This window comes from Wasmannia auropunctata, unplaced genomic scaffold (assembly GCF_000956235.1).
Source record: "Wasmannia auropunctata unplaced genomic scaffold, wasmannia.A_1.0 LD336116.1, whole genome shotgun sequence".
NCBI lineage: Eukaryota > Metazoa > Arthropoda > Insecta > Hymenoptera > Formicidae > Wasmannia > Wasmannia auropunctata.
The window spans coordinates 1016459-1038881 of record NW_012026774.1 but is presented as its reverse complement, the minus strand read 5'-3'; the positions used below and the strand labels follow the sequence as shown (position 1 = coordinate 1038881).

Here is a 22423-nt window from a genome sequence, read left to right as displayed (position 1 = left end):
TTACGTGACAGTTATTATTGTAGCGGTAAAATATACGATGCTATTGCTGAAAGCAACGTGAAAAAATAATATAAAAATATATGGAAATAGGTAGACAAAGAATTGTATAATGACCACAATTATTTATTATTTTATTATTACATATTATTTTTATCCGCAATTTTGGATGCATGTATTTTGGAACAAAATACTTAATTGTCTAATGAGATTTATTGTTAGACATCTTGTATTATTATATTAGTAAATATGGCGCAACGCAAGATTGAAAATCGTGATCGTCTGCTATGCTCTGTCAATACGGTCGTTTTTTTCCGAAATCGGATGGATACTGTTTGCGTCTGACGATTTGCCAACTAAGGCAAATTAATTACGCAGATTCACTGATCCAATTCGCCGGAGATGGTCGCGTCAGATGGAGATTCGATAAACACGTGCTCCGATAAGATCACTTTCAAAGCGCGTCTTCGTTTAACTAAATCCAAACCCTGGCTTGTGCAAACGGTCCCGCATCAGATATCGTATACGTATTTTCCCACATTGGGAAATAATCCAGCCGGCCGGCCGGCGAGAGAGTTTACGATCGCCGCCATCGTGATTTACATACGATCCGTCTACTATCACGTCTCTCTTTTCGCGTCCAGCATTATACTGAATACCATAGAGTTCACTTAAACTCTGTACATTTGCAGCCGATCACTGTTTTATTGTCTTTCGCTTGTCGGACACTCCGGGTAGCCTGTGGTTTTTCCGCTTGTCTGCGTAGGTTTTTTTAAGACTGTTGCGTTTTCTCGGGAGTTTCAGCTGTATCTCTGATTACAAAAGAACAGTTAAAACGCTTCTACATTTTAATGAAATTAAATAACAATGCAAAGATACGTTGCGATATAGGTATTACTAATATCTAATTATTTAAAAAATGTTTAATAAGCTTAGACCTATAATTGAATTTTTAATAAATATAATTTCTAAATAACACACAAATACATATTATGTCTCCACTGGTCAAAAATCAGATTCGAGTTGTTACAATTCGTCGATACCAAACACCCGAAATAATCGAAGTCTCAAAGATAAATTATCCCCTCGGCCTGTCAAAACCTGGAAACACAATGCATCATCCACGGTACACAGAATACTAAAAGTTGAACGCATTAGTTGGTCATAGTTTTATTGTCCCATTTTGTCCCGGATATTCGGCGCGCAGTTTTTATTCGCCCGAGCGCACGGACTTTTTCAAGACCGTTCGTGACGCGATTCACCGACGTTTATTTTACGGGGAAAACCGCGTGATGTCAAACCTTCATCTCTTTTTTCTCTCTCTCTCTCTTTAAATTACAGCAGAGCGTATAAATTCGAAGGATATGATGGTGCACAAAATCGACGAGCGCCGCAGATCTTTTTACGCGCAGTATAAGCGCAGTAGGAGGAAGCTCTCAGCGAGCGCGGTTTTGTCCGCATCATGCATTCGATTATGCTCGTAAAGGGAAATGCCATTATTCGCCAAACGCACAAAATTCGATTGCAAGAAGCGAAGCGCTTAAAAGTGGAGAGAAGTATTCTTCGTTTTTTCCCTTCGATCAGGTTCTATTCTTTACCCCTCTCTCTCCCTCTCTCTCTCTCTCTCTCTCTCTCTCTCTCTCCTTAATATTAATTATCTTAATTCAAATTTTTATTTTTAATTTGTTTTTGTTAGTAAAACTGAGGAAGAGAGAGAGAGAGAGAGAGGGGGGGGGCGGAGAAATGTTACATCGCAATAATTGTTTCGTGAATATTCCAAAACCAGATAAAGATTAATTGCGGCCCATTGGTGCGTGCAGCGAGCTTCGAACGTGGCCTACTTCATAAATTCCCGCGCGTACCGTAATTTCCGAAACGTTTCGATGCGTTTCCATTTAATCGTGATAGCGCAATGCGCATTCGGACAGGCGATTCTATATGCGTGGTCGCGTACGCTCCTCCGGATTTGCGCGAGTGGTGAACGCAGGAATCCCTAATCGCGCGATAAAGACGAAAAAGGGAAATCTTGCATTATGCTAACGAAATTCGGCAAAACGAATGGCTCGCCCTTGCAAAAAGGCAACGGTATCATATATTAAGAAAATCCTTTCCCCCCTCCTCTCTCTCTCTCTCTTTCTCTTTCTCTCCCGCTCTTCGCACATATTCATCCCGAAGAGAACGGCAACGAGAATTCCACCATTCCCTCTCGAGTTGTGTTCAATGGGCAGACGAGTATTCACAAACGCGATAACTTTGTTCCTATAAGCCAACCTGCTTCACACTACGACGTCGTGCCGAACGGCCTTTTACCCGGACCTACGAGGAATACCAACCAATTAAAAGAACAATGGAGCCTGCAAATACCATTGTCGTACACGCGCGCTTCTACGCCGTATGTACTCATAAAGCGCGCTGCTTTTTTGTGTATGTGTCTATTTATTCCTTTTTCTTAAAACGATTATCACCCCTGGGACGAGCAGATCTTATTTCCCACGCCGTCATTCCACCTACCGCTTCTCTTCGCTTTCATTAATGCAGTTTCGTAAGGATCGAGATAATTAAAGGGATAAAGCCGTTATTTCTTCTTTTTCTTCTCTTTCAGAGTTTTAAAAAGCTTCGTGCTTGTGAGAATTTTCGTACATAATTATGATCCTTCTACATATAATCCGATATAGAGAATGTACATTGATAAACTTGAATTTAACTCTTTCCTGTCAGAGATTTAAATTAAATTTTTTTTCAAGCGTGTAACTTTCGATCCCGTTATGACTGACGTTATGATTAAATGAAAATTTCCGTGTAAGCTGAAAAATAAAGTTCCATCACAAACTTACATCCCCGTGGTCGGATTTATAAGGATTTATCAGGATTTATTCCGCAAAATTTTAATTAATTATAACGCGAAAGTTATTAAACGTCGCGACAAACAGTATTCTTCTCGTTCTGTGTATCCACTATCGAGAACAGTGCGATTCTCTCCGTGCATCCCGTACATCAGATTTCGCGTGTTTAAACATCAGGAGCGGGAATGGGTTTTTGCGGATGGGAGGATAGAGATTACCGGAAAGTGGATCGAAAGCGATGGGAAAGGGGAAGAAGTGGAATAGCGAACAGTCGAGTGGCGCAATAGCGGGCGCATTACAGACACGGGCGATGTTTCTCGACGCGCCGCTTACCAAGCCAGGCGACGCGGCGTAGCAGCTAAGAACGTACACTTTGCAAGAATGTGGAACGCGCTTGCCAGACGGGTGACTTCCACGATAATGGTCCATCTCTGAAATTCGAGGCGGCGAAAATGCGTTTTGAATCTCGCAATTCTAATCTCGTCGAGATGTCGAGAAACGCGCCGTCTTATCGACGCGCCGTTCTTATCGCGAGAGTTAAATCTCATTTAGTTTCTGTAAACGCTGCTTTGAATACGTCGCATCGCGATACTTTACGAAGTGCCGCTAAGTCGATACGCTGTACAACATTCGGAGCGAAACCGGGTAAAGTTTCAGAAGTTTACGCGACTTTAAATGAATTATATGCGATTTGCGCTACATCCGATTACACGGCGGGCACGAAAACTCCGGATTGCACAACGCCTCCGTGGATCATCGTCGTGTCTGCGAAATGATTAAACGCATCTCGTGTAACACATTATTACGCTTCTTCCGTAGCCAGTGTCGCCGGATTCCGTGCCGGAGTCTGTGTCAATACGTATACGCGAAAATTGAATTAACGCAAACCCGAGAATAATCTCGCGCGCGATAGCTAAGATACGTGAGTTGTTATAATTAAGGGATGATCACGTTCATCCCCCCTCGGTTCAACCGTCACGGTTTAAAATTCCCCTCGTAGAAACGTGACTGGTAAAATAATGCGCGATTACCACGACGCAATATTCAGTAACCTCGCCATCATTAGATCACTAATCACTTTATTCGGATCCCTAATTAGCTCGTTCTGAGTTACATCTTCCGTTAATTCAAACGCGAAAACGTGAGGGAGAAACCTTAAAGAGAAAAAAAATTAATGAAAGGAGGAAGACTTGCTATTTTTTTAGTTGGAACAATTCGTGCAAATTGCCTCAAATTAATGTCAATCGGTAGTATACAGTTTTAAACTGAGATTAATTTCGTGATGTAATTTGTCTTGGGAATTGTAAAGTAGAGCACCCTCCCTACGCAATACGATCAGTTTCACCCTGCTTCTCTCTAGGTTCGCAAACGTGTAGTAGCTAACGGATCGATCACACCGACTATTACATCGTTAGAATCGGACGTAAGAATGCGGGGTCGGAATTCCGCTAGCGAAGGCGCGGAACGGCATGGCGGCTGCCTAATCGCCTAATTAACCGCAGACGCATTGGCGATTTATCCGCGGCGTCTGCGGCGCGCGGGGAGGGTGGATATGATTAATGTTTCAGTGAGCCGCGAAAGAGAGAGAGAGAGAGAAAGAGAAATAGGGAGGGGAGGCGGGAGGAGCTTCCTGGCTTTTCTCGTGCGTCGAGAATCGCGCAACAATCTTTCTCTCCGCGTATCTTCCGCGTTCTTACGTGTGGAGAAAATGCTTCTCTACGGCGTGAGGCCGTAGGATAAAAGAAAGAGAGAGAGAGAAAGAGCTACCCTGCAAAATAATTTCTCGAAGGGATAGTCTGGAAATGGGTGAGTTATGTTGTCTGGAGTTTTATGTTTCCGCTACCGTCCGCCGCCGTCCGGGCCCATAGTTTCGAACTTCTTGGGCGGCATAAAGCGCAGAAGAAACGTGACCGGGGCTTCGTATGGAGCGCGAACAAACGACGGCGTCGTGACCGACCTCGAGACGCCGTCCTGCTGCCGGGTGTACCCACGTGCTACGCCCGTTACCGAGAGCAAATACAGGGCGATATACCTTCTGCGGCGACGTCGACGACGACAATGAGGGGAACCCCATGGCTCGACCGTAATCGAGCGTTCGTTATTTGTTTACGGAGACCAAAACGTTTCTCTCGGAAGATGGATCTCGTTCCGCGACACCGGGCTGCGATCGTTAGACCGCGTGCACATCGGCGAGATCTGTTGGAGGACGAAGCAGAATCGAATAAAACTTTTTTTCACAGCAGAGTATGACTGGGGAGTATCATTCTCTTGCAAAGGTAGCTATCTACCACAAGATCAATTTTTTAATCGCTTTACCTCTTAAGAGACCAACAAAAAATTTGACGTTAACATGAAAAAAAATTGGCACTTGAATTATTTTGCAAACGTCAGTGATAAACCGTGAATGTCTCAATTACATTAGACAAGCAAATTTTTCTATCAGCTTTATCGCTTGCCAATGTGCACACGGCCTTAAAGGGCAGGAAGTAATTACGGGGTGAACCGACACGGCATCGGTTAAAGCTACGAAACTACACAGTGCGGGATAAAATGGATGGAATGCCTGCACGCGTAGACAATGAGTAGTTGTAATGCTTAACCTTTGCAGCACTCGATTAATAAAGAAGTCTAACTTGTAATCAGAAAGTTAAATTTCTTTCAAGCTCTCCGATCGTGATAAGTGTATCAATTCTTGATGTTATCGATTACAATGATCTTCTTCGTCATTAATTTTAAATGATATATATTTGCGAGAAGCACTGATATTTGCGAGATAAATGTATACAGTGAAAAGGAATATTTTTGGCGAACGTATTAGTTATCCAATGATAATTTGTTGGCCCGTCAATCCATTTTTATTTCATGTCAGATTAGCGACGAAAGGAAATAGGTATCACACACTCGAAATAAAAATTCGCGATTTGCCAGGGGTGTCCTTGAGAATACGAACGCTATTTTAGGTATCTCCCCGACCATATCTCTCCAACCTGAGCTTTCCGCGGAGCTCCAGACGATTGGTGAGGGCGTGAGTGATATATTCGCCTTGCCCCCCTTTCTCCAGCGAGGCAAGAGTGTTAGTGCGAATATTAGGCGGATGGAGGCTCGTAGGCGTCAAAGAAGAGCGGACATAACAGGGGATAAAAATGAGTCCGGAGGTAGAAAAGCACGCGCGAACGAGGTAAAGCTACAGGAAAAGAGGGTATGGGAACGGGGGAGCTACCGCCACTGGATTTCATTATGCAGCCTCTTAAAGTTGGCGTAACTCCCATTGGTCGTAAATATGAGTTACGACTGTCCGAAATAGCCTGGCGTACCTTACTATATCTACATATGACTCTCCAGTAGGCTATAATTTATTTCGCCTCTTGCACAGGAGAGAGTCCAATGAATGAAAATAGCCGCTTTGACGTGTGTCCTCTTTTATGTTTCTCTCCAGCTTTCTCGACATTACAGCAAAAGTTTCGGAGACGATCATTGCGATTGAGTTTGAACTCATTCGGCGGAAACACCAAAGGGACGGAACTATCTAATTCGTATAACGGCTCGCCTCTATGCCTATTGTGATCGTTAGCGACCGTTAATGCCGCCTTCGAATAGCGTTAGTCGCGATTGAGATCGCGCAGGAAGTTCCTGGCACGGAGGCGTTCCGTGAAACTGGGGATGCAAATAATTAATCTGTTTATGGCGGAGAACAACGTGAAGTAAGTTTGTACAATGCAGAAATAATTACTGCTTTGATTCGGGAGCGGATCGATACTGGAACTGATAGAACTTAAAGTCCGGATCTTTAATAAGAAATTCTGCAAAACTTTGTTCAGAAATCATTGTAATTTCTTTTAAATACTTTCATTATATAGAAAACCAACTGAAGAAATCAACTTTAAATCTCGAAAGCTACCTTAAATCTAGTTAAATTTATTATACCTTTTTGATAATGAATATTTGTATAATTATTTTTTTATACATTGATAATTTAAGAATAACAACACAAAATCAATAACTCGGAAGCGTGCACGAAACTGGTTTTGTACCGTTTGCCGAGATGAGAAGAAAGGAAGAGAATGATGTTTCCTGCAACTGGTGAATGCAATATTTCACAAAAAATTATCGTAAAATTTAAAATATGATTATAATTGTTAAATGTTAATATATATAATATATAAAGAATAATATATTTATTCTCTTCCAAACATATTTGTCAAAGAATATAGCGTCTACGCTTTCTCGCAATATTTCTTTGAATTTACACTAATTCTCCAAATAATTAATTTCTAAACATTACAGTTAACAAATTAGCGAATGCCAATTAAGATTTTTGAATTTTTATTAAATTTTCTCAACTCAAACATTTTATTTATGTTACTCGTAGAATAGGAATAACATTTTATCGCGAAAGCATTACCTTCCAATGTTATGTCGGTATGCGACAGACGATAAACTCTCGTTGCCATATCACGGTTACGAAAAATTTGGCAATCATTAGATAATGTGCGAAATGTTGCAATTTGAAAACTGCATTTCCGAAAGGAGAACAATATCAAAGATGATAACCGCGATTCGGTTATTATTTATACCGAAGGATGGCATTACAAGTGGTAGAACCAACGGATTGCTCTAGTTGACGCAAAATAATTTTCGTAGATATCGATACAAAAGTCGCAGTTATAATTATATAATTGCCAATTGTCGTTAATAATATCGAACGATGTCGAGTTTAATAAAAATAGCTAAATTAATAATTTGCTCATCATACGGTCGTCATTACGTGTTTCATCAATACTGAAATACCGCCGATAAATCAAGGATATTCGATTTAAATAAATACTGCTTCATTGAATCGTGAAACGAGCAACGCAATTTCTCGAAATGTTTCTTTTAAGAATTTACGATCGAAGCGAAATATACGATTGTGACCTGTATGAATAATTTCCACGTTTACATTATAGAAGTTGTTTGCGAACGTGCTTTTCCGTGACACGACTGATTTCCGCCATGCACCATGCATGGCTTAACGAACTAAATATCACGACAAAGCGGTTAGATTATAAAGGTTTAATGAATGTTGGCGCAGCAAAATGCCGCGAAATCAAAATTTTATTCGGTCGTTAAACATGCTCAGTCCGGAGCATGTTACCCGTAGCACAATACGCTGAGTATGCCGCGTACGCATCCACGATGCATTATTTATTGCTCGACAGGGTTATAACTCTCTCCATTTAATGCGGTGAAAGACTTACCGTCTACCGTACGAACGTGCAACAAAAGCCGGCAATCTCCGCCAAATTTTCTACGTAGAACGGATGTAATCGCCCTTCATCACTGTAATTTATAAAAGAATCTGAGATTTCCTATCAAAATTAATTAATTAATTAAGCTGCTGCACGTGCGATCAATGGCGAAAAAAACATTTTTTTGTCTTCTTCAAAACACAAATATATAAAAATATACTATATTATTTTTTTGTTAAAATACAACATGGTTATTACGTAAAATGTATACGATAAAAAGGATTACAAGTTGCATTATTTTTGTATTATTAGTTATAGCGTAAACCATAATTGGTTTTTCCGATGTTGTTTCATTAATAGTACATCCTATACGTCCTAGAAACAATACTGTGATTTCAAAAGTTTGTTGTTTATTTTTATAATATTTTATTTCCATTGTAACTCAAGAAACAAAGAATTCTAGAGTAGAAAGCTGTCGTAAAAATAACTGTGAAAAATTACGGTTTTGCAGTTACAATACTATTCATCGGCGCCGGCCGCCGAAATGCGCTTTTTCGCTTTCCCGAAAGCCTATGTCGATTTCCGGGCGGCAACAATAACGATGATATCGAAATTTTACGCGGAATGCGCAGTATGCGCGAAACGAGAAGGAGAGAGAAGGAGAATGCAAAAGAGGCGAGTGAAATTGGTCCGCCGAAAACGCGATATCGCGTTATCGAGCAATTATAAATACGTAATGCATTTATTACTAGCGTGCCATTAGTGTCGCCGATAATTCGTGTTAAACGCCGGATTATCGTGGCGCGGCGGGTACCCTATTTCTGGTATCGATCGGACAGACAATTCTTCAATTCGTTTTTTTTTTTCGCGAAGCCGCACGCGAGAGGCTTTTAATTAGTGCAGGAGAATAAGCATGTCCGTCCATAAATCCTTAAAAAATCATGAGCATACGCTCCCGCTCTCTCATATCATACGCCCTCGACAATGAACGCACATACGTGGCATCGTATAAGCCATAAAGCCTCGCGCGACAGGACGATTAACTTCCGTGCGTGTGCAGTACCGTAATGCCCCGTGAATCGGAATTATTGGCCGTCGAGTTCGCGTCGAGCTCATTTTCCACGGCTAACACAATGCGAGCGTATTTTTGCGCGATAACGCCGGCCGCGATCGATCCTCCTGCTTTGTTTATCGTGCCATCTTTCTTTTTATTCGCACCATGATAATTATATCTTACGGATTTTGTTCTTCGTTTCCGTAGCCCGTGCGGGCACTTTCCGTCGATCGCCTGCACGTCGAAGGAGAATGGTGTCCATTACAATGAGACCCCTGGGAACTCCGGAGCTCAGGAAAGCGACCGCGGGATTAAAACAAACTTCGCCGGCATGGCGCGAAGTCCATCTCAACCCCGCACAATGCGTCACGTTGCCCCGCGTAATATACCCGCGTGTATATGTGTCGCGATATCGCCGACGGTGCATCCTGGCGCGTATCGTATACGCTGTCCTCCACACATGCCCGCGGCGTTATCTTTCCGGAATCCGCGCGACAACGCGAAACAACAACGCGAGCGCGAACGCCTGAAAATTTTCGCGACAACTTTTGCGAGAGGCAGCGCGCACAGAGCTATCTCCGTTCGTTTACCTCAAATCCGGCGCGGGTTTGCGAAACTGTCCACACTTCTATCTATCTGTATTTCTCTTTTTCTCTTTCCTTCCTCTATCCTCTCCATCATTTCGCTTCCGCGATCTGTTAATGTCTCTGACTTTAATGCAGCCGCGGCGGCTTCGCCCAGAGTTTTGTTCATTGTCGGATAACATCCGCGTCTGACAACGATAATCGCCCAACGTCACGCGAGCTTAATACATTACACGATGAGGGAGTTGCAGCTGTGAATAGCGTACGGTAGAAACTAATACGGTAGAAACTAACGCGCGAAATAATCGCGACACGTTTGCCTTACGTCTCGAGACATAAAACTATTCCGCGTTTGATATCGCTCGCATTCGACGGAACAGATGTCCCGATCGTTAAAACGGAAGATTTGCATATTTACCGCGATCGATGTTAACTGCGAACTGCGTTTCGTATCGCGTGACGTGATCGCAAAAGCTATTAGTTCGTTAGTCTCGACCTGTGCCTGATACTGTTTTTATTATTATGTCAGCAAACTGGCAGTAAACTGGCAAATTTCTGCACAGCCGTATATGTCCCCGTGCATTGATTTTTACTGAACGTTAAAACGAAGAACGCGCGCGCGCGCGCGCGCGAGAGAGAGAGAGAGAGAAAGAGAAAGAGAGAATAAAAAGTCCGCGATATCAAATCGTATTACGGGGCAACAAGCTTTCACGTCGCTTCAAACTCGATGGTCGTTAGGCGCATCGATGGGGCCGTGGAGAGTCTCAGGACAATCCAGGGTACCGTAAGAAGGTACGTTCGGGACAATAACCGTTAAAGTTCTACGTGAACTATCCTGAGAATTGCTGTGACCTGCCGTCTTAGCCTATAGGGTATTATCGATACTTTCTATATCTATCGCCGTTAATTAACGAAAGTAACCTGTGGAACACAAGTCGACAGCTGTGTGTCGTTTTCACGATTTACGGCATAGCATCGTAAAGTACATGCGAGGATGTAAGGTACATGTAAGGTACGGTACGTATAAAAGATAAATGCGTTTATTATTTTATAGGGTAGTAAATAAGATTTACGAGTCATTATAAGATAGCAAGTAAGATTTACGACTCATAATATCGTGACTTATAACATTTTCTTATATATTTATAGTAAAAAACAAAGAAAGTTATTTTTGAAAATAATCGGTAACCGGGTAAAAAAATTTTTCTTCTTAAAAGGAGAATTTATTCACATTTTGAATGCATAATTTCGCATCGCGAGATATGCGAAAATGCGCCTGGCTGAAATATTTGATTTGCCAGAGTGTATGTAAAAATTTCATGTCTTTCGGCAAGAGAATTTTTAAAACGATGAGTCAAACTGAAATGTTTATGAAGTATATATACTCTTACTGATACCACACGGCCGCTAAGCTGCCCGTAGATAAATCTATAGCTTCCTTTTCTCATGCCATCGGCTAGAAAAATAGGGCGAATGCATTTATGCGATGAGCAGTTGTTTTATACAACAGATTAATCACTATCTTGCATTTGAAATTTTTACTTTAATTTGCAGTTTTTAATATAATATACGTACATCAACTTCTTCAGACTACAAATTATGAAAATAATAAATGCGTAAAAAATACAAACGTTTATAAGCTATCGGGAAAACAGAATTTTAAGTTAAACCGATCGAATGTGAGAGAATTATTCATCACTAACGAAACCGGGAGACACAAATGACTTTGCTTAGCGCGACGAGGTGAAGAGGGGCAGATTCGCGCTACGCTCGCTGAATACGTATACGTATAAAAATAGCTCGGCTCTCCGAGCGCGCCGCGCGTCGATATGATTTCGCGCGAACGGAGTCTGACGATTTCAGTCATCCTATGAACTACGGCAATTGCGACTAAATTATGCCATTCGACATCCCGGAATGAAGGAGGGAAGAAAAACGCGCGTTCCGCGCTCCATTCCCGCGATCGCAGATGCGAGATAACTTTTCTCTCCGCTCGTCGTATCTTCCGCGCTGATCCCAACGACGAATGGGGTCATCCTCCAAGTTTTTCGAGTTCGGCCATCGAGCTTGCACAGCCGGAGACAGAGACAGAGAAAAAGAGATGGAAAGAGAGGGAAGTCTAGAATTTCACGGTGCTCCGCGCGAACCTCTTTTCACGCTCTCCTTTGAATGTATACAGCACTTCGATAATTGTCACGATCGTCGTAAAGATGAATGGATAATTTGAATAGACAGGTAAATTAATCGTCGCGCCAACTGATTTATCTCGCGAATAGTTTCATTTCATAGTAAATCGTCGATTTTATCCACTTGAATTTTTTTTTGTCGTGGATTATGAGATGATATCGCGATCGACTCGACTTTGCGTGAATATCACGAAGCACTTTCTTCCTGTGGTTGTTCCAATATTCCCTGCCAATCAAAAGAAATGCGACGAGACCGTTATTAGCATTAAACTGCAGAATTTCTATTGGACATATTTTCTCTATTCTAACACAAACGAAGCAAAGGGAAAAAGTTATAGGCCAAACGATGAGAAAAATAGAGCGTTACGTATATTCAGATTGGTACATGTTCCATTATAAAATTTCGAACGGCAGTGATGGCAAATATTCCAGAGCAAATTAATACGGTTTGCGATGTGCGCGTCGCGATATGTTATAAAAAAAAGAGAGAGAGCAGGGGGAGAAAGAGGGAGAATGTGATTGAGATTACCTGCTATATTGAAAAATCCGGATATCCGTAACGCCGTAGCGCAATGCGGAGCATCCACAAATCCGACAAATCCCAATTTCATCCGTACCATGGACGAATATTCCGGGAGTCGAAATTTCAGCTCTACCGGATTTCGTAAAACAACATTTCCGCCTAGGTTGACGCAACCCACGCTTATCAGCGCATCGCGTCAAACATCTAATCAAGGAAATTTCGAAAAAAAAATAGAGAAAGAGAAAAAATTATTACACCCGACACTTTCATAAAAAAAATTAAAAAATATGGAAGAAATAGTACAAAAGAGGTTAAAGAGAATATCCTACATGTGTATTGCGTTTTGTACGAACGTTGCGATAAAAGCAGCTGGGTAGTCTCTGATCCTGAGTTTTTAACTTCGCTTGCACTCCGTTAAATTAATTTGCGCACAAACCATGGTTAAAACGCATCAGCCATAAAACATTACGATTTATTCCTAAGAGAAATGAGTATTGCTTTAGTGCACCAAGTCTTGATTTATTCAGAGAAAAATTCTATGTTTTATATGAATTCTGGGAGAAACACCGTTTTTCATATTTATCGTCTGAAAGTAAGGAAAGTAAGGAAGTGTGTGAATATTTTATAGTGGAATAAATAAATAATCAAAGAGCGACGTAACTTAATCTGTCTTGGATATTGCATTTGGTGCTTTTAGCGATTGAAACCATGACTGACGGAATTCGCTTTTCTTGAAATAGGACAACGTTGCGGTCTGACACAATTTATTACTAACGTAATGTAAACGGAATCCAAGATTCCGCATGCCGAAAGCCTTAATTGTTCCTAATAATATCGCGTAACGCATAATGTATGCATCGTAAGATCAATCATACCGCGATCATCCGCGTCACACGAATTTCCAGAACGAATTCGTTGTTCTCGAGGGAAGTTCCAGCGACCTGATACTGCAAGAGCTATTATTGCGCTTGCAACGGTCGGACCGCAAAGGTAGTTAACACGCGCGATACAAATTGCATAATCTAAACGGAGAATTGTGCCATGAAGGGGGAGGGGAAAGGGGAAGGATCGCAGGAAACGTGATGCGGCGAAGTGGTATAGGGGCAAGGGCAACGGGAGCGAAATCTTATCATCGATATCCACTGGGATTTCAAGTGCCAGGTAAACAGACTCGTATTTGAGATTTCCCATGCGGGGTTGACAGAGAGAGCGAGAGAGAGAGAGAGAGAGAGAGAGAGAGAGAGAGAGAGAGAGAGAGAGAGAGAGAGAGAGCGGGGGGAGGAAGAGGAAGAGAGAGAGGTCAGTTTGGGAGCCGGAGGGAAACGGAAACGGCGGAACGAGTCGAAACTAGGAGGATAGCTATAAGGGAAGACGCCAGAGGCGAAAGTGCAATCGAAAAGCAGGAGAGAGAGAGAGAGAGAGAGAGAGAGAGAGAGAGAAGAAAGAAGAGGATAACAGAAATCCTTGAATGGTCCGTGCGTTCTCGTGGACGATTCGATACGAATAAAACCAATAGATCCTCTAAAAGATCTCCATTGGATAAACTTTTATTCGCATTACGAGTCGAGACCTCGATTCGCGCGGACCGGAGAATTACACATCTTCCTTTCATCCTTGGGCCGTCCGCTTGTGAATTACGAGCCTCTCAACTCTTTCCGTCGTGCATTAAGAGTGCATAATGGTATGCGGTTAGCCGACCTTGTTTTCCCCCATCCCTGTTTCCTCCAATTTTCTCGCGTGCATTTTTAAGCGGCGACCGAGAGCAAACGGGCTTTTCATTCAATTGAGCGCGTATATTTTCACGAAGCCCTATATATTTCACGCGTGAAAATCACTGACGCGTCAGTTAATTTGTCATACACACCGGCGGAACTTTATTACGGCAGATTTCTCCGGTGATTTGGAGTTTGTCAGATATTCGGCGAATGCAAATGCGCGGGCGCGTTTATGCGACGAATTTTACTGCGTTGTCAAGCGGAGTTAGAACATTGTCATGTAGTTATTCACGTTATCCGCGATGATGCGACCCCCCGCAGTTCCCGGGTTGATGGAATATTCGTCGTAGAACGCTTTTAGAACGTATATACATATATATATATATACGCGGATTGCCCGCGTTAAATGCCGACAGCCTTGAAAACTGCGGTGTGAAATAAAATTCGAGCTCGTTCGACCCGTTCGTATTTTGTTCATCTCCCAGTCCCTCTGCCTCTGTCACGCGCTGTCCGTATCCCGCAAAATTTCCTCGTGGAATGTCCGCTCGCCTCCAATGGTGGCGAAAAAATTACGGCGTTAATCGCAAAAGTGTGTCGAGTTAATTTTCGGTACATTTCTCCCGCGGCGGGTCTCTGTTAAATGCACTGTTTTTCCGCTCGGGGATCGTTAAAGCGACGCGAATATAATTTAATAATTAAGCATACCGGAAACGCTTGCTCATCATTGCACCGAGCGCCGGGAAAGTCCGACGGAAACGAGAAGCGAAAAAGAGCGGCGACGGTGATAAGATGCCTTCGCAAAGAATTAAATATGCTCGGGTTCATTTATCGCGCAAGCAACACATCGCGCTATTAGCGCGTCCCAACTGGAGAAGACTTCGTAGAACCGATCCGAATGTCCTGGTATATATACGTTTTCTATTTTCATGATAATATTCCTTCGTTTATATTTATTCGGAAATAAGGGGAACGTCTTTTGAGGAAGTTTTATTATTTCCTGTAATACTACGTATCGGAAGAGATTGGAATAACGCTTTCCGATAGTATCACTCGGCGTCTGCATCCGCCGCTCTGGGACTTCATTAACGGAACCGAGATCGTGTCTTTAATGCCAGGGCAGCGCGCGCTCTCCTTCTAAGTAAACTCGGATTTCGCAATTGAGATAGCACGAAATAAGAAAATCGAATGAGACGTCACCTGCTCCGAATATTTAAGGACGTTAAGTACAAGTTGAGAGATATCCTCCAGCGTGAAATCAAACAGTCGTTATGAGAGACAGAGCGTTCTTCCGCTCGGAAAAACGTTCAGTTGAAAACGATCGATGGTGCAGATGCTCGAGCGGCGTTCGCGCACGCTAAAGGGGCCTTTGTGTCTTTCCTCGGATACTTATATCGACGTATATATGTATTTTCAGGCGCGTCCTTTTACAGTTCCGCGCGCGGTTCTCAGGAGCCGCGCCTCGAGGCGCATCCGGGTTATGGCGCAACCGAAATACGTAACCAAGAAATACGATCCCGCGTAAGTGCACAGTCGTCCGCTCTTGTACTCGTCAGGTTATCGCGAGTCCTCTAGAAAATTTATTATCGCGCAGAGCGGCGCCGCCCCCTTACCCGCGCATTCACCCGAAGACGCTTGCGGCGAGGAGCACCAAGCGTATCGTTGATCTGGCATTGCCCAAGAGAAGGTGCACATCTATTTCCTCGATGCTGAAGACGGTCTTGATAAGAAACTTGAGTTCAAAATCTAAATTAATATTATAGAGATCCTGAGAGGTTGCAAAATACTTCAATATTTTAAGATACTTGTATATTACATTCATTTTCTGAGGTAAAGTTACTTAAAGAATATGAATTCTTATTTTTGCTATTTCAACGTCAATCGCACTTTCGATAATGTCGGGAAATTGATAGTTGAGGCTTGATCGATGATATATGTATGATGACTTAAAAGCGATACCTTAAACGTTAGAGTTCTGCTGGAGACGATGAAATTGGCAGCTACCAAAAACATGAAGGCAACCGTGAGCGATCTGCTGGTGAAGGTTCGAAAGTCGCGGTACCAGCGGTATCGTGTATTTTGCAACAGGCGTCAAGAACGAGAAGCTAGGAAAAAGTAAGGCCGATACATTTCCCACCATCATGTCACTTTTTTTCCCTGCGAACGACACGCGCATCTAAGGCACACAATCTCTTCGCCATATTCGCACAAGTAACCGATCTTCAACGGTGAACAAGAGGGATACGGAAAAAATCATGACTATTTTAATCGTTGCAGAAATTGCAAGACTAAACAAAAACCGTGAATTTTTATATCAAAATTCCTTTCATTTCCTTGTCTCGGAAATATCGCGAAATTTATTTAAAATTTTTAATGAAATCCGCGAGTGTGAACTGCTGCGAGATAAATAATTCAGAGATATGGACAGGAATTATATTAATTACCTGTTAAATAATTAACTTGATTTCATAAACCCACAAACAATACCGGTGGGCAAGTAACAAAACGTAAGCTTATAAAGCCTTCTGTATTGATCTCATTGTAATTGAATGCAAATTCTACGTTTAATTAACAAAAGGTCATCTGATATTGCACCGGAAGTAATTATTAATAGTGCACAATGAAATTCGAGAGATTGCACTTAGCCTGGGCATTTATTGCAATGGTTACAATCATTGATCAGGTTACAATCAGAAACGTCAATTTGATAGTTCTCTGTAATAAACCGCAGTATATACGGCACATTTCACTACAATCCGTCACAATTGTCGCCATGCACTTTTCACCTTTATAGATATATTAATTTTAATTTTTTATCAGTGGCCAACGATTATTATCAAAATCGTATCAGAAATATCTCTATCGCTTTCAAAGAATTTGAAATTATCTAACTGTTAGAAGAAATGTGAGAATTTGTTTTTCTTACGATTGCAAGCAATAAGCACGGATTTATAACAATTTATTATTTCCATCTCCGTAATTTGTATAACCGACATGAATTGATAAACTGCGATCGTTAATAACGTAAGTCTTTTTAAGCCACTGATGGAACGTTAATCAATCTCCAGTTGATTTTTTCTCAATAAAGCGTCTTTAAACCCAAATTTTCGCGATAAAATGTTCCGCTCTCGCTACCCAGGAGAAAACGAATGGCGAAACTACGCAGAGCTCTCACAAAACCGGAAGAGTGGCAAAGGCACATGCGGGTCCTGGAAAGACTGGCTGCGCCCAAAGTCGCCGCGAAACCCAAAAGGAGGAAACCCGTAAGCGACGTCGCTTCCGCTCTCTCATAAATCAATATTAATCGATCTAGATAAAAATGTTGGACGCGGCGCGGATTCCGGCGAGGCCGTCCGCTCCCTCGCCCGCTCACTCGATCGATCGATCGATCGCACGCTCCGATATTTTCAGGCTAAGAGAAAGAAGTGGAGGCCGATCGACTTGGAGCGAATATACCTTATGGCGTCACCGATCGTCCGACGTGTGCCCAAGCTGAAAGAGCCTCTCGAGGTGCCGAGGCGCGCGCTCATCTATCGTATCACCAAGCGAATAGAGATACTCGCTACTCGAAAGAAACGTCCGGAGATCCCATTGCGAATACCAGGCGCCGTTTCGCCGGCCGCGGCCAAAGCTATCGGTAGTAACACGCATCTCGCACTGCATTTACGACCGTTGCCATTTGCTTCACTGTTGCGATCCTTCCGCTTCGATTTCTCCGCTCCGATACGCGGAGGAATCGTCGCCATCGATCTGGGGGAAAGCAACGTTCTCGCGTTGTTACCTATATCGGTTCCCCGCACCAATACTATTACACGCTATTGGATGTCGTAAGTAAGCTCATACGCGGGGTGTCCCAGCGGACATCTTCCCATCGAGATTTCAACGCGAACTCTAGCTACATTTTTCCTTGACGAGCATTTCATGAAAGAAGTCACGTTATTTGTTAGGAATTTTTAAATATAAATTTTAACGAGAATACTTGAGAGATATAATACTGGGAGAATCGAGCGGCGAATTAAAATGCCGTTGTGTTTATGTCTCGTTAAAATTAACTGAAGAACAAATCTTTGCATATTATATTATAATATGAAAAAGCACGATTGCATTTTTTTATATTATATATAACATTATATAAAAAAATGAATTTTTTTTATTAACGCGTGTTATATTTTTCTTCATTCTCTATTATTCTTGACGGAATATTGCGTTTGGTACCGTATCTCGGTATCGTATCTCGTATTCTGGGACACCCTACGTAGTAGATCCATGATTTCGTCGGCCCCACACTCCGCTACATCAGGAAAGACGACGGATTTGCTCGTCGGTGGTTGCGACTGTTCAATAGCTCGTGCGATAACATCGAGGTTTCGCAAGAATATTTCACATATATTGCGGAATAAAAATAAAATTGCTCTATATATTTTTAACAATTGTAACAATTGTAACGCGCACCTTTCGGTGTCCATCGAGCATCGATGAAAAATAAATCTCGGTCAAATTACGGTTCTGCCAATGTCGATGGGCGAAATTTTTTTTTTTTTTTTTTTAACGGAATCGTTAATTGTTTCGGAGATTTGGCAAAAATTCATGAAATTAATAGTTTCCCACGTACGGTGTACACTTCCGATAATCGATCGACATCGAATATTCCGCTATTAGTTTCGGATATCACTGAATTCGTGATATAATGCAGAATTGGCGTTATCTTTCCGTTGAACCATAACTGCGAGGTAACGATTTTGTAGCGTTTGATATGGACACAGGAGAGATAAACGGGACACGATCTACACATTAAGCCTGCGGCACACGAAACGTGTTTTGTTGCCGATCTACCGGCAATGCCGTCGCTATGCTTACTGTACTGCTCGATGCAGACTATCCTGCCCGCAGCGCTATTCCATGCCATAATGTTAGCGGTTACTCTCACCGGTATTGTAATTATTTAATGAGAACGTCGCTCGCAGTGACGTCGTCGTTTGTTTTCCGATATTATCTTTCGCTCGATAATTCTTCGTCACTTACGCATTTCTACGCGAACGCAATATCTCTTTCTCTCCCCCCCCCTCCTTTCTCTCTCTCTCTCTGTCTCTCTCTCTCTTCCATGTGTTTCTGCTATACATTCTATCGCATATATTATATTTTATATAACTTTTATTTATATCAGTATTTTATTTTATTAATTTTTCTTTTATTAAATTTTTTACGTGGAATTTTTTGTAATCCTACACTGAATGTTTGCTACATTTTATCGTCATTTATTTATACTTTTTCATATTTATGTTGATTTTGCTGCTTTAGCTATACTGTCCCGAGAACCGGACAACTGAAATCCCAAGATACAAAATAAATTACATCTATCCGTCTATCTTTCCCACAATTCAGCCATTTCAGTTTTCGCTTCGTCTATATATCGTACATCGTGTCCGCACGGTTACTCGGCCGCGTCTGATTAAACGACGTCTTCTTCCACTATCGATCGACGGTCGGCCGTGCGACAGTAGATTAATTTTCCTTTGAGCCGTCGTCACAGGCGCGCGGCAGAAATGTAAACAAGTGGATCTTAAGTGATTCAAAAGTCGATTGCAAATGAAATTTGTGTATCGAGAGCAACCGAAGCTCCCTCTTCCCCTTTCTATTTGTCACTCTCTCGCTTCATCTCTCTCTGTTTAGAATTGCTCGACTATCTTGGCGCGTCATCCGTTGCATCTAACTTTCTGTGTAACATATTCCTAAGGAGATGCCTTCTCAAGTTTCTCTTCGGGCTATCGTCGGGCGTAACCGACGTCCCTCGTCGCTGACGTGGAATTTAATTTCGCGCGCGAGACGTTGCTTGATACAAAACGTTGCAAGTGCATCGAGCCTTTCGGCGATAATGGGAAAGCGCGCGATGCACTAGCCTCCTCGGACGAGAGGCCGGCCGGTTTTAATTTTCGCGTATAATCGCACGCGACGAGAGAGTCAGCCGACGCGCTACATTTTTCCATTGAAATCCGTCTGTAATAAAATACGAGATGCGGGAAGCATAGTGGAACGATCGCGCGCAACTTTTACAATATATCTCACCCGCGCTGTGCGGCGTTCTATGAAGTAAAGGACGTAAATCAAAATATACATTCTACTTCTCGCGAGAGAGGCGAAAGAAGATTAAAAAATTAAATATTAAACAAATTTTGAGCCGTAGTTAATGTTTTAAAAAGAATTTTCCACACGTGCGGTCATATTATCTCAATTTTGACAGATGAGTCTAGTCTTTAGAAAGCACAAAAATCGAATGTACGAAATTCGAATAATTTCATAAAATATTTTTAGTCGAGATAATTTTATCGTAAATTAACGCGATTCTCTTTCTCCCCTTCTCTCTCTCTCTCTCTTTCTCCCTAAGCCTTTTACTTCATTAGAAATTCATTTATTTATGGACGTTCATAATCGCGATTGAGTTAATTGACGCTGGCATAAACACACTGCAGGTTTAGAAATTTAATCCATATTGTTGTTACGCGCGTACCCTTGTAACAAAGCTACTAACCAACTAATCAAACAAATATCATATAGCTGTGGTTTGTGTGTAAAATGAAATTCGAGCGAGATTATGATCGTCGTTAGAGAGCCGGCGCGAAATAATTTGTTTCATATACATTTGTTTGTGCGAAACAGTTAATCTTGCTTCGTGCTCTTAAGCTCGTTGATAAGAATAAGCCGGCGGAAAACCGATGTTAATGGATAGGATTGAGACCATATAGCGTACGGTATAACGTTTAATGCCGTAGCTTCCGAGAGAATAACCGCTCTGGCGAAGCCCGCCCAGCGTCCAACCGGTAGGGAAACGGATCTCCGAGAGGATGCCTTCACCGTGTCGCCGATGGCGTTAAAGGCGAGTTGCTCCAAGCGGCTCAAAAGACTGGCCAAACCGAAGACCTACCCGAAGCCCAAGTTCAAGAGATTGAGAACTGCTCTGCTCAAACGATGAAGCAGCCAATGAGCAGAAGAGAGAGAGACAGAGAGAGAGAGCTGTATGTGTACACCCGACGAAACTCGCGTTAATTCTCGGGCTTGTCTCGCGAATATAGAGTACGTTCATTAAAAATTCAGGGTATTTGTCGCAGTTTCTGCGTACGCACGTAATTTCGCAGGTGACAGTAGAATCACATGAATTCACAATTTTCCCAGAAAATATATATACTGTAACTGTAATAAATGGCAGCGTTTGGAAAACAAAAAGCACGACAATCATTCATAGTAGAAATCTAATAACTCCGAATACCACGGTAACCCGAATACCCATGCGTTTTCGTTTAATGGAATTCCGGTTGTACGGCTTGGGATCGCGTCGAATATTACCAGAATAATAATCCTGCACGCGAGATAATCGGTACGCACATCGTTATTAGCGCGCTTTTACACGGTTTCCATGTATTCGCTGGACATACGCTGATATACACATCGGGATATACACATTATTTCGCAAACGCTACGATTCGTCATGCGATACTGTGCACGCAATATATCAAAAAGCAGACGCGGGCCTGTCGCGTCGCATTATGCGCGAGCGTCCGCGTCGGCGGCAAAAGCGCGAGACATAACCGCGTCCGTCGACATCGTAAATTAGGCCAGCCGCTCGCTGCAATCTGCTCGCGCTCGGAACGGATTAACATTTTCGTAATGTCGCAACGACCATTCTGGTTGTCGCGTAACTTCGTAAAGACATTCCGCGCTCGCCGTGATACCCTTCTTGAAGAAAGACGAGAGCGTGGAACGGAATAACGCGGACGGTGGACTTTCAACTCGTTCTCGGTATTTTCTTATTTTGCGAAAGGAATGCGCGAGAAATACGACACACGCCCTTAACGCCCGGGGATATTAAAGGGACGTTTTCGCACGGCGCGAAAGAGGGAGAAAACATAACCGGGATTTCGCGTCGGAGAGATGATTCTCTCCATGTATGCGCGTGGAATGAATAATGAATAAAAAAAAAAATGAATAATAATTCGAGCATATGATATAATATCCGTAATATCCGTTTAATGATCCGCAAATAATTAGTTGTATTCATATTGATGTTGAATTATTTCGACAATATATGCACGCATGACTTGCTACGGTTCATACAATTCTTGATCAGTTATTCGATCAGAAATAGTGCAATCCGCATAATTATTAACTTAATTAATTATATCGAATTATTCGTAATTCCTCCGAGGGTCCCGAGCTCCTCTTCGCGCATTCCTCCGTCCCGCATTTTATTTTACTTCATTCGCCTGTCATGCCCATTTTGTACGTCCAGTGATACCCGTCCTCT

The 22423-nt window shown here is 42.3% G+C and overlaps 2 protein-coding genes across 6 annotated transcripts in view; both read left to right on the top strand.

Annotated features, from left to right (window-relative positions):
- LOC105454843 (protein NRDE2 homolog) overlaps positions 1-22423 on the top strand; it is a 228854-nt gene that overhangs the window by 166673 nt on the left and 39758 nt on the right. The gene's annotated exons all lie outside the window — the stretch shown is intronic.
- On the top strand, positions 14595-21345 carry LOC105454246 (testicular haploid expressed gene protein-like). 5 transcript variants are annotated; one of them, XM_011697027.1, is made up of 8 exons: positions 14941-15033; positions 15175-15359; positions 15545-15648; positions 15722-15814; positions 16099-16242; positions 17267-17390; positions 17539-17764; positions 20895-21345. In XM_011697027.1, the coding sequence occupies exons 3-8, from the start codon at positions 15608-15610 to the stop codon at positions 21092-21094; spliced, it is 828 nt and encodes a 275-aa protein (XP_011695329.1). In that variant the 5' UTR covers positions 14941-15033; positions 15175-15359; positions 15545-15607; the 3' UTR covers positions 21095-21345. The 5 variants fall into 5 exon arrangements, with proteins under 5 accessions (XP_011695094.1, XP_011695329.1, XP_011695177.1 ...); XM_011696792.1 differs by lacking the exon at positions 15175-15359 and having other exon boundaries at positions 14595-15033; XM_011696875.1 differs by having other exon boundaries at positions 15175-15648.

Excerpts from the sequence above, each read along its gene's own strand:
- LOC105454246 (XM_011696792.1), top strand. The coding sequence starts at position 14,920 with ATGCCTTCGCAAAGAATTAAATATGCTCGGGTTCATTTATCGCGCAAG. Across the intron at positions 15,649-15,721 it reads ACCAAGAAATACGATCCCGC|AGCGGCGCCGCCCCCTTACC; the intron begins GTAAGTGCACAG and ends ATTATCGCGCAG. Across the intron at positions 17,391-17,538 it reads AACCCAAAAGGAGGAAACCC|GCTAAGAGAAAGAAGTGGAG; the intron begins GTAAGCGACGTC and ends CGATATTTTCAG.